At 49.5% G+C, this 16,574-nt stretch overlaps 1 protein-coding gene across 1 annotated transcript in view; it reads left to right on the top strand.

The window, feature by feature from the left end:
* The window catches only part of RRP15 (ribosomal RNA processing 15 homolog), a 91,101-nt gene that overhangs the window by 27,430 nt on the left and 47,097 nt on the right, over positions 1–16,574 (top strand). Inside the window, exon 2 of the mRNA XM_088454020.1 lies at positions 7,845–8,101. Within this exon, the coding sequence (XP_088310146.1) occupies positions 7,845–8,101 (257 nt within the window). The remainder of the gene's footprint in view (positions 1–7,844; positions 8,102–16,574) is intronic.

The following is a 16,574-nucleotide window of genomic DNA, read 5'->3' as shown; positions in this document are numbered from 1 at the left end:
TGCAGGTGTCACATATCACATTACTCAGCGCAGTCTCCATATACAGACTCAGGAGCACACAGATATACAGGTGTCACATATCACATTACTCAGCGCAGTCTCCCATATACAGACTCAGGAGCACACAGATATACAGGTGTCACATATCACATTACTCAGCGCAGTCTCCTATATACAGGCTCAGGAGCACACAGATATACAGGTGTCACATATCACATTACTCAGCGCAGTCTCCTATATACAGGCTCAGGAGCACACAGATATACAGGTGTCACATATCACATTACTCAGCACAGTCTCCCATATACAGACTCAGGAGCACACAGATATACAGGTGTCACATATCACATTACACAGCACAGTCTCCCATATACAGACTAAGGAGCACACAGATATACAGGTGTCACATTACACAGCACAGTCTCCCATATACAGACTAAGGAGCACACAGATATACAGATGTCACATATCACATTACTCAGCGCAGTCTCCCATATACAGACTCAGGAGCACACATATATACAGGTGTCACATATCACATTACTCAGCGCAGTCTCCCATATGGAGACTCAGGAGCACACAGATATACAGGTGTCACATATCACATTACTCAGCGCAGTCTCCCATATACAGACTCAGGAGCACACAGATATACAGGTGTCACATTACTCAGCGCAGTCTCCTATATACAGACTCAGGAGCACACAGATATACAGGTGTCACATATCACATTACTCAGCGCAGTCTCCTATATACAGACTCAGGAGCACACAGATATACAGGTGTCACATATCACATTACTCAGCACAGTCTCCCATATACAGACTCAGGAGCACTCAGATATACAGGTGTCACATATCACATTACTCAGCACAGTCTCCCATATACAGACTCAGGAGCACACAGATATACAGGTGTCACATATCACATCACTCAGCGCAGTCTCCCATATACAGACTCAGGAGCACACAGATATACAGGTGTCACATATCACATTACTCAGCGCAGTCTCCCATATACAGACCCAGGAGCACACAGATATACAGGTGTCACATATCACATTACTCAGCGCAGTCTCCCATATACAGACTCAGGAGCACACAGATATACAGGTGTCACATATCACATTACTCAGCGCAGTCTCCTATATACAGACTCAGGAGCACACAGATATACATGTGTCACATATCACATTACTCAGCACAGTCTCCCATATACAGACCAAGGAGCACACAGATATAAAGGTGTCACATATCACATTACTCAGCGCAGTCTCCCATATACAGACCCAGGAGCACACAGATATACAGGTATCACACATCACATTACTCAGCGCAGTCTCCCATATACAGACTCAGGAGCACACAGATATACAGGTGTCACACATCACATTACTCAGTGCAGTCTCCCATATACAGACTCAGGAGCACACAGATATACAGGTGTCACATATCACATTACTCAGCACAGTCTCCCATATACAGACTCAGGAGCACACAGATATGCAGGTGTCACATATCACATTACTCAGCGCAGTCTCCATATACAGACTCAGGAGCACACAGATATACAGGTGTCACATATCACATTACTCAGCGCAGTCTCCCATATACAGACTCAGGAGCACACAGATATACAGGTGTCACATATCACATTACTCAGCGCAGTCTCCTATATACAGGCTCAGGAGCACACAGATATACAGGTGTCACATATCACATTACTCAGCGCAGTCTCCTATATACAGGCTCAGGAGCACACAGATATACAGGTGTCACATATCACATTACTCAGCACAGTCTCCCATATACAGACTCAGGAGCACACAGATATACAGGTGTCACATATCACATTACACAGCACAGTCTCCCATATACAGACTCAGGAGCACACATATATACAGGTGTCACATATCACATTACACAGCACAGTCTCCCATATACAGACTAAGGAGCACACAGATATACAGATGTCACATATCACATTACTCAGCGCAGTCTCCCATATACAGACTCAGGAGCACACATATATACAGGTGTCACATATCACATTACTCAGCGCAGTCTCCCATATGGAGACTCAGGAGCACACAGATATACAGGTGTCACATATCACATTACTCAGCGCAGTCTCCCATATACAGACTCAGGAGCACACAGATATACAGGTGTCACATTACTCAGCGCAGTCTCCTATATACAGACTCAGGAGCACACAGATATACAGGTGTCACATATCACATTACTCAGCGCAGTCTCCTATATACAGACTCAGGAGCACACAGATATACAGGTGTCACATATCACATTACTCAGCACAGTCTCCCATATACAGACTCAGGAGCACTCAGATATACAGGTGTCACATATCACATTACTCAGCACAGTCTCCCATATACAGACTCAGGAGCACACAGATATACAGGTGTCACATATCACATCACTCAGCGCAGTCTCCCATATACAGACTCAGGAGCACACAGATATACAGGTGTCACATATCACATTACTCAGCGCAGTCTCCCATATACAGACTCAGGAGCACACAGATATACATGTGTCACATATCACATTACTCAGCGCAGTCTCCTATATACAGACTCTGGAGCACACAGATATACAGGTGTCACATATATCACATTACTCAGCGCAGTCTCCTATATACAGACTCTGGAGCACACAGATATACAGGTGTCACATATCACATTACTCAGCACAGTCTCCTATGTACAGACTCAGGAGCACACAGATATACAGGTGTCACATATCACATTACTCAGCGCAGTCTCCCATATACAGACTCAGGAGCACACAGATATACAGGGGTCACATAGCACATTACTCAGCGCAGTCTCCTATGTACAGACTCAGGAGCACACAGATATACAGGTGTCACATATCACATTACTCAGCGCAGTCTCCTATATACAGACTCAGGAGCACACAGATATACAGGTGTCACATATCACATTACTCAGCGCAGTCTCCATATACAGACTCAGGAGCACACAGATATACAGGTGTCACATATCACATTACTCAGCGCAGTCTCCCATATACAGACTCAGGAGCACACAGATATACAGGTGTCACATATCACATTACTCAGCGCAGTCTACCATATACAGACTCAGGAGCACACAGATATACAGGTGTCACATTACTCAGCGCAGTCTCCCATATACAGACTCAGGAGCACACAGATATACAGGTGTCACATATCACATCATCAATAAATACAAGAGAATCAGTTCCATTGGCAGCCATACATTCCCACGCCATGACACTACCACCACCATGCTTCACTGATGAAGTGGTATGTTTTGGATCATGAGCAGTTCCTTTCCTTCTCCATACTCTTCTCTTCCCATCACTCTGGTTCAAGTTGATCTTTGTCTCGTCTGTCCATAGGATGTTGTTCTAGAACTGTAATGGCTTTTTTAGATGTTGTTTGACAAACTCTAATCTGGTCTTCCTGTTTTTGAGGCTCACCAATGGTTTACATCTTGTGGTGAACCCTCTATATTCACTCTTGTGAAGTCTTCTCTTGATTGTTGACTGTGACACATATACACCTACCTACTGGAGAGTGTTCTTGATTTGGCCAACTGTTGTGAAGGGGTTTTTCCTCACCAGGGAAATAATTCTTCTGTCATCCACCACAGTTGTTTTCCGTGATCTTCCGGGTCTTTTGGTGTTGCTGAGCTCTCCGGTGCGTTCTTTCTTTTTAAGACTGTTCCAAACAGTTGATTTGGTCACACCTAATGTTTTTGCTATCTCTCTGATGGGTTTGTTATGATGTTTCAGCCTAATGATGGCTTCTCTGATAGTGACAGCTCTTTGGATCTCATATTGAGAGTCGACAGCAACTGATTCCAAATGCAAATGTCACACCTAGAATCAACTCCAGACCTTTTACCTGCTTAATTGATAATGAAATAACGAGGGAATAGCCCACACCTGTCCATGAAATAGCTTTTGAGTTGATAGTCCCATTACTTTTGGCCCTTTAAAAAGTGGGAGGCACATACAGAAACCATTGTAATTCCTACACCGGTCACCTGATTTGGATGTAATTACCCTCAAATTAAATCTGAAAGTCTGCAGGTAAAGCACATCTTGTTTGTTTCATTTTAAAGCCATTGTGGTGGTGAATAGAGGCCAAAATCTGAAAATTCTGTCAATGTCCCAATATTTATGCACCTGACTGTATACTATCTGGTAGGCAAGGTAGGTTGGGGTTTGTAGTAATGTATCTCCAGGGGTTGTATACTAATATTATTGGGGGTGAGGTGGGTTGAGGGGCGTAGTATTGTATCTGGGAGTTGTGTAGTAGTGTTTTGTGCGGTGGGGTATATTAATATTATGGGTTGTATACTATGTTCTCTCATGGATACTTTCATGCAAGAATTCAAATGACAAACAGTGACTGTGCCCAAAGTTTCAGTCCATCTGGACTTTTAGCAATATGTTCTTAATAAAACTCTGGATGGAGGTGGGCACAGACACTTTTTGTCATTTGAAGTCTTACATGATAGGACCCGTGATGCTGCCTTTTCTCCTGTACTGTATATCCATGAGGTCACCAGGGCAGCTGCCTATTCTATCAGTCCTGGGCCCCACCGATTCTGATGGCAGCCCTAGGTGCGGGAGCGCATAACCTAATGTGTATGTGAATATTATATATATATATATAATATGGATTTTCTGGCACTGACTGCATACTGCGGAGATCTGACCCCGTTCACCTCCGTCGTGAAGATGATGGTAACCACTATATTCTACACAGAGTCACACAATCGGGGGCACTCAGGGATTTAAAAGACACAACAGGCCACCAGGTAGCAAAAACCAACGTTTCAATGCTAGCGCATTTTCATCAGGGCAATACAGAAAACATGCTCTACTCACCATATATAGGTGCTCCCCTTCACCAATGTAGCCGCATGTCAGGCACATTTCCCGGCCATGGGAAGCAGGTTGATGATGTCACGCCCAGTGATCCCTTCACCAACATATTGTTAAAGTACAAAAAATCCATTAAAAGTAATAAGGTATATAATAACAAAGTATAGGCAACATCTGCCTGCATATGACATCGTAATAATCCATGGTTAATAAGAACCCAGATAGACTGCAGTAACACAGTAATACTCTGCACATTATCAATATAGCACAGCTGGTAAGCAAATAGTTGCTATATTGATAGCGTGCAGAGTATACACACACATACTAGGGGTATGTGGTGATGTTTGGTAGCATGTGGGGAGCTCGAGAGCATATATTATGATGGGACCCATAAATTGTCAGGTAGGACCCAATTTTTTTTTTAAAGTGGAGGGTCCCTGCGATCCACATGTTTTGTCACTCACCGCGATCACTGGGTTATATAGTGCCCCACTGCAAGATCTGCTAGCAATATTGCAGCTGGTCACCCCCAAAATTATGCTTTTCCCCTATAATAATATATCACCCTTAGATCATTACTGTGCATGTCCTGACAGCTGATTGTAGATGGCTGCAGTCAGCCTGTGTGGCCGATTTTCTTCCAAACTACGCTAACGCATTTCTTCTGGAAGTAATCCGGCTCTTCAGCCCTAAGGTTCCGAGATTGTGGCCAAACTGGACAGAGATCCTATTACTTTGTGCTCGGGCCATAATAAAAACATAACTCTAATAATAACCACATTTGGGTAATCTTTAGTTGCTGTTCATACTGATGTGGCTGCATTACTCCATGTGTCCTCTAGAGGTCAGTCTTGTACTCTGTTCTCAGTAATCGTACATAAGCTGCAAAGATGAATCTAGTGGGGATTTATTTCACCTCTTATCTGTTCAGCAAATGGACACACGGAAATAGTCAGCAGGTTACTCCGTGTGTTTTATGGAGATAGAAAAAACTTTAGGCTGAAATGTATTTCTTGCGGAAATTGAAATGTATTTAAATGAATCTGCTTTGTGTATTGCCAACCATTAATAATATGTAACAAAGCAGATTGTTAAGGTATGTTTACACAGAGCGTATTCGCAACATCTGCGGACACTTAGCGTTCATTCTATCAAACCTTCACTTTCTTCTTCTTTAAAAAGCTACTGAATATGTATGTAAAAATATATATATATATCTATCCAAACAAAATGAAGGCAATACTCCATCAATTCATCTTTTTCAATGCAGTGTTATTTTAATCTTCACCACCCACTATAAAGACACCAATGCTGAATTCCACGTCCAGCAGTCACAAACAAGTGAAAACGGTTCATATATGTTTCTTGATACTTAGTGTCATAGCGTCGTGGTGTCTTTATACAGGGAGGTGCAGATTAAAATAACACTGCATTGAAAAAGATGAATTGATGGAGTGGTGGCTTCATTTTGTTTGGGGATATATATATAAAAAATCGCTCTGTCTGGGGCATCATTGTGTCACCCGGTGATTGGACGACCTGTCTGGGGTATCATTGTGTCACCCGGTGATTGGACGACCTGTCTGGGGCATTATTGTGTCACACGGTGATTGGACGACCTGTCGGGGGCATCATTGTGTCACCCGGTGATTGGACGACCTGTCGGGGGCATCATTGTGTCACCCGGTGATTGGACGACCTGTCGGGGGCATCATTGTGTCACCCGGTGATTGGACGACCTGTCGGGGGCATCATTGTGTCACCCGGTGATTGGACGACCTGTCGGGGGCATCATTGTGTCACCCGGTGATTGGACGACCTGTCGGGGCATCATTGTGTCACCCGGTGATTGGACGACCTGTCGGGGGCATCATTGTGTCACTCGGTGATTGGACGTCCTGTCGGGGGCATCATTGTGTCACACGGTGATTGGACGTCCTGTCGGGGGCATCAAGGTGGCACCGATCCCCCTGGTGACGGGACGTGGATTCGGGCCACAGAACGGCGGCGTCCACAGCTGAAATGTAAAGCGGTTAGAGAAGACCCCTTCTCAGTGATACATTTGTTGATCACTTTTTAATTACGTCAATTTATCTACATATCGCCTAAAGCTTTACACTGCTGACATGTAGGTGCTGCACACCCCAATATTATTCAGCAGCTTCCAGGCGTTTATAATACTGATCCAATGTATTATTTATCTCCCTTCTGCATATATTTATAGCGCTGGATTTGCTTTGGGCAAGGGGCATATTTGATTATGGAGGGCTTGTCCTAAACGGGCTGTTGTCTTTCATTATTCCAGGTTGGTCATTGTACTTTTCTTCTTAGCTTTCAGTCTTTATGATCTATAATTGTGTTGGACTCATCCTCTAATTCCTTCTGTTAGATTTGCCGCTGGCGTGCAATAATGGATGTCCGGTATATCCGGGAAGCCGGTGGGGGCGATTCAAATCTTTTGCCGGCGGCTTTTTATTTAAGCCGCCCGACTGAGCAATTCAATTGTTGCTCCATCGGGGCGCGATAGCCGCCAGCGCCGGCATTTCTGTTCGCACCCTCAGGAGGGTGCGAGCAGAAATGTGTGAGAAACCCCCTGGTTAGAGCGCTCTACCGCAGTTAGCGCATACTATCCAGAACTTTAGACGGGCTTAGCCGTTTTACACGGCTAAACCCGGTGAGGGCGCGCATTAATTATCACGTCGTAAAAAACAATTGAATCGCCCCCAGTAAGTCAGACGCTTAAACGCTTACTGCTGGCGTCTAACGCTTAGTGGAGCTGCCCATCGCGGTTAATGTCTCTGTAACGATTATCCGCTAGAGGTGACAGATAACACTATTTTGCAGTCCCGTTATTTTAGCCCAATGTAGTCGATCTATAGACACTTATCGTTTTGTTTTTATTTCTATTAAAAACTATTTTGTGTTGCGCTCATTCAGTTTCCAAAGGGAGCTGTGACTTTGAAGATGGAGGCTCCTCTTCCGACGGTGGCGATGAACTGGATACAACAGGCCCCGACGCAAAAGACCAGACGGAGACTGATGGAGATCGAAACAAAGGATGGGCCGACGCCATGTCCAAAATCCTCAATAAGAAAGTCTCGTCAGACCGGGCCGGCACCATCCTGGTGAAAAGCAAAGCTCTGGAGAAGGAGAAAAAACGGGAAAAGCTGGAGAAGTTGGAAAAAAAGAAACAGGTACGGTGGACGCTCGGCATTACTCACCGGTAGGCGGCGGCTTCTTCTAAGAGAGCCAAGACCTTTGCGTTGTTATACACCAAAGCTGAGGGAGAATGCATGTAATGGGCGCAGGGAACTGGTGGCTGAAAGCCGTCTTAGTTTGTCGCCAATTAAAGCCGGGTGTAAAGGGAAACGGGTGCGTTAGGGTTGCTGCTAAGTTTTTCTTGGATCATACTTCCAAATATCTCTGCTAAATCACACCGTACTTAGAGGGGCATCGGCTCTGCTCAACCTGTGTCATCTATACGGGTCTGTACAGAAAGAGGGTACAACAGAGGGTCCCAACGCTGTCCTCAAGGCTCCCCAACAGTTCAGGTTTTAGAGATATCCATGGTTGAGCAGAGATAGCTGAATTAGGACCTCAGTCAGTTTGATTTCACCACCTATGGGAACCTCTGGGATACAATATAATCCATGTAATCAGTCACATGTATGTATCCGTTCCTGGGGAAGTTGTTTTGCCTTCTACCATCTATGGGGAAAAATTACTTTTGCTTATGCTGCACTGCGTTGTAGTTTTATGGTGCGAAGGTCACTGGTGCTGTCATTCTGCACTACATGTCATCCGAGGGCGCTGTCCTGAGCTCCGCCGAGTGTAGCGAGCATTGTACATTATGGTGTGATGGTCACCGGTGCTGGCATTCTGCACTACATGTCATCTGAGGGAGCTGTCCTGAGCTCTGCCGAGTGTAGCGAGCGTTGTAGTTTTATGGTGCGAAGGTCACCGGTGCTGTCATTCTGCACTACATGTCATCCGAGGGCGCTGTCCTGAGCTCCGCCGAGTGTAGCGAGCATTGTACATTATGGTGTGATGGTCACCGGTGCTGGCATTCTGCACTACATGTCATCTGAGGGAGCTGTCCTGAGCTCTGCCGAGTGTAGCGAGCGTTGTAGTTTTATGGTGCGAAGGTCACCGGTGCTGTCATTCTGCACTACATGTCATCCGAGGGCGCTGTCCTGAGCTCCGCCGAGTGTAGCGAGCATTGTACATTATGGTGTGATGGTCACCGGTGCTGGCATTCTGCACTACATGTCATCCGAGGGCGCTGTCCTGAGCTCCGCCGAGTGTAGCGAGCGTTGTACATTATGGTGTGATGGTCACTGGTGCTGGCATTCTGCACTACATGTCATCCGAGGGCGCTGTCCTGAGCTTCGCCGAGTGTAGCGAGCATTGTACATTATGGTGTGATGGTCACCGGTGCTGGCATTCTGCACTACATGTCATCCGAGGGCACTGTCCTGAGCTCCGCCGAGTGTAGCGAGCGTTGTACATTATGGTGTGATGGTCACCCGTGCTGTCATTCTGCACTACATGTCATCCGAGGGCGCTGTCCTGAGCTCTGCCGAGTGTAGCGAGCGTTGTACATTATGGTGTGATGGTCACTGGTGCTGGCATTCTGCACTACATGTCATCCGAGGGCGCTGTCCTGAGCTCTGCCGAGTGTAGCGAGCGTTGTACATTATGGTGTGATGGTCACCGGTGCTGGCATTCTGCACTACATGTCATCTGAGGGCGCTGTCCTGAGCTCTGCCGAGTGTAGCGAGCATTGTACATTATGGTGTGATGGTCACCGGTGCTGGCATTCTGCACTACATGTCATCTGAGGGCGCTGTCCTGAGCTCTGCCGAGTGTAGCGAGCGTTGTACATTATGGTGTGATGGTCACCGGTGCTGGCATTCTGCACTACATGTCATCTGAGGGCGCTGTCCTGAGCTCTGCCGAGTGTAGCGAGCGTTGTACATTATGGTGTGAAGGTCACCGGTGCTGTCATTCTGCACTACATGTTATCCGAGGGCGCTGCCCTGAGCTCTGACGAGTGTAGCGAGCGTTGTACATTATGGTGTGATGGTCACCGGTGCTGGCATTCTGCACTACATGTCATCCGAGGGCGCTGTCCTGAGCTCTGCCGAGTGTAGCGAGCATTGTACATTATGGTGTGATGGTCACCGGTGCTGTCATTCTGCACTACATGTCATCTGAGGGAGCTGTCCTGAGCTCTGCCGAGTGTAGCGAGCGTTGTACATTATGGTGTGATGGTCACTGGTGCTGGCATTCTGCACTACATGTCATCCGAGGGAGCTGTCCTGAGCTCTGCCGAGTGTAGCGAGCGTTGTACATTATGGTGTGATGGTCACCGGTGCTGGCAGTCTGCACTACATGTCATCTGAGGGAGCTGTCCTGAGCTCTGCCGAGTGTAGCGAGCGTTGTAGTTTTATGGTGCGAAGGTCACCGGTGCTGTCATTCTGCACTACATGTCATCCGAGGGCGCTGTCCTGAGCTCCGCCGAGTGTAGCGAGCATTGTACATTATGGTGTGATGGTCACCGGTGCTGGCATTCTGCACTACATGTCATCCGAGGGCGCTGTCCTGAGCTCCGCCGAGTGTAGCGAGCGTTGTACATTATGGTGTGATGGTCACTGGTGCTGGCATTCTGCACTACATGTCATCCGAGGGCGCTGTCCTGAGCTTCGCCGAGTGTAGCGAGCATTGTACATTATGGTGTGATGGTCACCGGTGCTGGCATTCTGCACTACATGTCATCCGAGGGCACTGTCCTGAGCTCCGCCGAGTGTAGCGAGCGTTGTACATTATGGTGTGATGGTCACCCGTGCTGTCATTCTGCACTACATGTCATCCGAGGGCGCTGTCCTGAGCTCTGCCGAGTGTAGCGAGCGTTGTACATTATGGTGTGATGGTCACTGGTGCTGGCATTCTGCACTACATGTCATCCGAGGGCGCTGTCCTGAGCTCTGCCGAGTGTAGCGAGCGTTGTACATTATGGTGTGATGGTCACCGGTGCTGGCATTCTGCACTACATGTCATCTGAGGGCGCTGTCCTGAGCTCTGCCGAGTGTAGCGAGCATTGTACATTATGGTGTGATGGTCACCGGTGCTGGCATTCTGCACTACATGTCATCTGAGGGCGCTGTACTGAGCTCTGCCGAGTGTAGCGAGCGTTGTACATTATGGTGTGATGGTCACCGGTGCTGGCATTCTGCACTACATGTCATCTGAGGGCGCTGTCCTGAGCTCTGCCGAGTGTAGCGAGCGTTGTACATTATGGTGTGAAGGTCACCGGTGCTGTCATTCTGCACTACATGTTATCCGAGGGCGCTGTCCTGAGCTCTGACGAGTGTAGCGAGCGTTGTACATTATGGTGTGATGGTCACCGGTGCTGGCATTCTGCACTACATGTCATCCGAGGGCGCTGTCCTGAGCTCTGCCGAGTGTAGCGAGCGTTGTACATTATGGTGTGATGGTCACCGGTGCTGTCATTCTGCACTACATGTCATCTGAGGGAGCTGTCCTGAGCTCTGCCGAGTGTAGCGAGCGTTGTACATTATGGTGTGATGGTCACTGGTGCTGGCATTCTGCACTACATGTCATCCGAGGGCGCTGTCCTGAGCTCCGTCGAGTGTAGCGAGCGTTGTACATTATGGTGTGAAGGTCACCGGTGCTGTCATTCTGCACTACATGTCATCCGAAGGCGCTGTCCAGAGCTCCGCCGAGTGTAGCGAGCATTGTACATTATGGTGTGATGGTCACCGGTGCTGGCATTCTGCACTACATGTCATCCGAGGGCGCTGTCCTGAGCTCCGCCGAGTGTAGCGAGCGTTGTACATTATGGTGTGATGGTCACTGGTGCTGGCATTCTGCACTACATGTCATCCGAGGGCGCTGTCCTGAGCTCTGCCGAGTGTAGCGAGCGTTGTACATTATGGTGTGATGGTCACCGGTGCTGGCATTCTGCACTACATGTCATCTGAGGGCGCTGTCCTGAGCTCTGCCGAGTGTAGCGAGCATTGTACATTATGGTGTGATGGTCACCGGTGCTGGCATTCTGCACTACATGTCATCTGAGGGCGCTGTCCTGAGCTCTGCCGAGTGTAGCGAGCGTTGTACATTATGGTGTGATGGTCACCGGTGCTGGCATTCTGCACTACATGTCATCTGAGGGCGCTGTCCTGAGCTCTGCCGAGTGTAGCGAGCGTTGTACATTATGGTGTGAAGGTCACCGGTGCTGTCATTCTGCACTACATGTTATCCGAGGGCGCTGTCCTGAGCTCTGACGAGTGTAGCGAGCGTTGTACATTATGGTGTGATGGTCACCGGTGCTGGCATTCTGCACTACATGTCATCCGAGGGCGCTGTCCTGAGCTCTGCCGAGTGTAGCGAGCATTGTACATTATGGTGTGATGGTCACCGGTGCTGTCATTCTGCACTACATGTCATCTGAGGAAGCTGTCCTGAGCTCTGCCGAGTGTAGCGAGCGTTGTACATTATGGTGTGATGGTCACTGGTGCTGGCATTCTGCACTACATGTCATCCGAGGGAGCTGTCCTGAGCTCTGCCGAGTGTAGCGAGCGTTGTACATTATGGTGTGATGGTCACCGGTGCTGGCATTCTGCACTACATGTCATCTGAGGGAGCTGTCCTGAGCTCTGCCGAGTGTAGCGAGCGTTGTAGTTTTATGGTGCGAAGGTCACCGGTGCTGTCATTCTGCACTACATGTCATCCGAGGGCGCTGTCCTGAGCTCCGCCGAGTGTAGCGAGCATTGTACATTATGGTGTGATGGTCACCGGTGCTGGCATTCTGCACTACATGTCATCCGAGGGCGCTGTCCTGAGCTCCGCCGAGTGTAGCGAGCGTTGTACATTATGGTGTGATGGTCACTGGTGCTGGCATTCTGCACTACATGTCATCCGAGGGCGCTGTCCTGAGCTTCGCCGAGTGTAGCGAGCATTGTACATTATGGTGTGATGGTCACCGGTGCTGGCATTCTGCACTACATGTCATCCGAGGGCACTGTCCTGAGCTCCGCCGAGTGTAGCGAGCGTTGTACATTATGGTGTGATGGTCACCCGTGCTGTCATTCTGCACTACATGTCATCCGAGGGCGCTGTCCTGAGCTCTGCCGAGTGTAGCGAGCGTTGTACATTATGGTGTGATGGTCACTGGTGCTGGCATTCTGCACTACATGTCATCCTAGGGCGCTGTCCTGAGCTCTGCCGAGTGTAGCGAGCGTTGTACATTATGGTGTGATGGTCACTGGTGCTGGCATTCTGCACTACATGTCATCCGAGGGCGCTGTCCTGAGCTCCGTCGAGTGTAGCGAGCGTTGTACATTATGGTGTGAAGGTCACCGGTGCTGTCATTCTGCACTACATGTCATCCGAAGGCGCTGTCCAGAGCTCCGCCGAGTGTAGCGAGCATTGTACATTATGGTGTGATGGTCACCGGTGCTGGCATTCTGCACTACATGTCATCCGAGGGCGCTGTCCTGAGCTCCGCCGAGTGTAGCGAGCGTTGTACATTATGGTGTGATGGTCACTGGTGCTGGCATTCTGCACTACATGTCATCCGAGGGCGCTGTCCTGAGCTCTGCCGAGTGTAGCGAGCGTTGTACATTATGGTGTGATGGTCACCGGTGCTGGCATTCTGCACTACATGTCATCTGAGGGCGCTGTCCTGAGCTCTGCCGAGTGTAGCGAGCATTGTACATTATGGTGTGATGGTCACCGGTGCTGGCATTCTGCACTACATGTCATCTGAGGGCGCTGTCCTGAGCTCTGCCGAGTGTAGCGAGCGTTGTACATTATGGTGTGATGGTCACCGGTGCTGGCATTCTGCACTACATGTCATCTGAGGGCGCTGTCCTGAGCTCTGCCGAGTGTAGCGAGCGTTGTACATTATGGTGTGAAGGTCACCGGTGCTGTCATTCTGCACTACATGTTATCCGAGGGCGCTGTCCTGAGCTCTGACGAGTGTAGCGAGCGTTGTACATTATGGTGTGATGGTCACCGGTGCTGGCATTCTGCACTACATGTCATCCGAGGGCGCTGTCCTGAGCTCTGCCGAGTGTAGCGAGCATTGTACATTATGGTGTGATGGTCACCGGTGCTGTCATTCTGCACTACATGTCATCTGAGGAAGCTGTCCTGAGCTCTGCCGAGTGTAGCGAGCGTTGTACATTATGGTGTGATGGTCACTGGTGCTGGCATTCTGCACTACATGTCATCCGAGGGAGCTGTCCTGAGCTCTGCCGAGTGTAGCGAGCGTTGTACATTATGGTGTGATGGTCACCGGTGCTGGCATTCTGCACTACATGTCATCTGAGGGAGCTGTCCTGAGCTCTGCCGAGTGTAGCGAGCGTTGTAGTTTTATGGTGCGAAGGTCACCGGTGCTGTCATTCTGCACTACATGTCATCCGAGGGCGCTGTCCTGAGCTCCGCCGAGTGTAGCGAGCATTGTACATTATGGTGTGATGGTCACCGGTGCTGGCATTCTGCACTACATGTCATCCGAGGGCGCTGTCCTGAGCTCCGCCGAGTGTAGCGAGCGTTGTACATTATGGTGTGATGGTCACTGGTGCTGGCATTCTGCACTACATGTCATCCGAGGGCGCTGTCCTGAGCTTCGCCGAGTGTAGCGAGCATTGTACATTATGGTGTGATGGTCACCGGTGCTGGCATTCTGCACTACATGTCATCCGAGGGCACTGTCCTGAGCTCCGCCGAGTGTAGCGAGCGTTGTACATTATGGTGTGATGGTCACCCGTGCTGTCATTCTGCACTACATGTCATCCGAGGGCGCTGTCCTGAGCTCTGCCGAGTGTAGCGAGCGTTGTACATTATGGTGTGATGGTCACTGGTGCTGGCATTCTGCACTACATGTCATCCTAGGGCGCTGTCCTGAGCTCTGCCGAGTGTAGCGAGCGTTGTACATTATGGTGTGATGGTCACCGGTGCTGGCATTCTGCACTACATGTCATCTGAGGGCGCTGTCCTGAGCTCTGCCGAGTGTAGCGAGCATTGTACATTATGGTGTGATGGTCACCGGTGCTGGCATTCTGCACTACATGTCATCTGAGGGCGCTGTCCTGAGCTCTGCCGAGTGTAGCGAGCGTTGTACATTATGGTGTGATGGTCACCGGTGCTGGCATTCTGCACTACATGTCATCTGAGGGCGCTGTCCTGAGCTCTGCCGAGTGTAGCGAGCGTTGTACATTATGGTGTGATGGTCACTGGTGCTGGCATTCTGCACTACATGTCATCCGAGGGCGCTGTCCTGAGCTCCGTCGAGTGTAGCGAGCGTTGTACATTATGGTGTGAAGGTCACCGGTGCTGTCATTCTGCACTACATGTCATCCGAAGGCGCTGTCCAGAGCTCCGCCGAGTGTAGCGAGCATTGTACATTATGGTGTGATGGTCACCGGTGCTGGCATTCTGCACTACATGTCATCCGAGGGCGCTGTCCTGAGCTCCGCCGAGTGTAGCGAGCGTTGTACATTATGGTGTGATGGTCACCGATGCTGTCATTCTGCACTACATGCCATCCGAGGGCGCTGTCCTGAGCTCTGTCGAGTGTAGCGAGCGTTGTACATTATGGTGTGATGGTCACCGGTGCTGGCATTCTGCACTACATGTCATGCGAGGGCGCTGTCCTGAGCTCTGCCGAGTGTAGCGAGCGTTGTACATTATGGTGTGATGGTCACCGGTGCTGGCATTCTGCACTACATGTCATCCGAGGGCGCTGTCCTGAGCTCTGCCGAGTGTAGCGAGCGTTGTACATTATGGTGCAATGGTCACCGGTGCTGTCATTCTGCACTACATGTCATCTGAGGACGCTGTCCTGAGCTCTGCCGAGTGTAGCGAGCATTGTACATTATGGTGTGAAAGTCACCGGTGCTGTCATTCTGCACTACATGTGATCCGAGGGCGCTGTCCTGAGCTCTGCCGCGTGTAGCGAGCGTTGTACATTATGGTGTGAAGGTCACCGGTGCTGGCACTCTGCACTACATGTTATACGAGGGCGCTGTCCTGAGCTCTGCCGAGTGTAGCGAGCGTTGTACATTATGGTGTGAAGGTCACTGGTGCTGTCATTCTGCACTACATGTCATCCGAGGGCGCTGTCCTGAGCTCTGCCGAGTGTAGCGAGCGTTGTACATTATGGTGGGATGGTCACCGTTGCTGTCATTATGCACTACATGTCATCCGAGGGCGCTGTCCTGAGCTCTGCCGAGTGTAGCGAGCGTTGTACATTATGGTGTGATGGTCACCGGTGCTGTCATTCTGCACTACATGTCATACGAGGGCGCTGTCCTGAGCTCTGCCGAGTGTAGCGAGCGTTGTACATTATGGTGTGATGGTCACCGGTGCTGGCATTCTGCACTACATGTCATCCGAGGGCGCTGTCCTGAGCTTTGCCGAGTGTAGCGAGCGTTGTAGATTATGGTATTATGGTGTGAAGGTCACCGGTGCTGTCATTCTGCACTACATGTCATCCGAGGGCGCTGTCCTGAGCTCTGCCGAGTGTAGCGAGCGTTGTACATTATGGTGTGATGGTCACCGGTGCTGTCATTCTGCACTACATGTCATACGAGGGCGCTGTCCTGAGCTCTGCCGAGTGTAGCGAGCGTTGTACATTAT

Source organism: Taudactylus pleione, unplaced genomic scaffold (assembly GCF_031769625.1).
Source record: "Taudactylus pleione unplaced genomic scaffold, aTauple2 ptg000608l, whole genome shotgun sequence".
Taxonomy (NCBI): Eukaryota; Metazoa; Chordata; class Amphibia; order Anura; family Myobatrachidae; genus Taudactylus; species Taudactylus pleione.
Note: the sequence above shows the minus strand (reverse complement) of the source record. Positions and strands in the feature narration are given on the sequence as shown.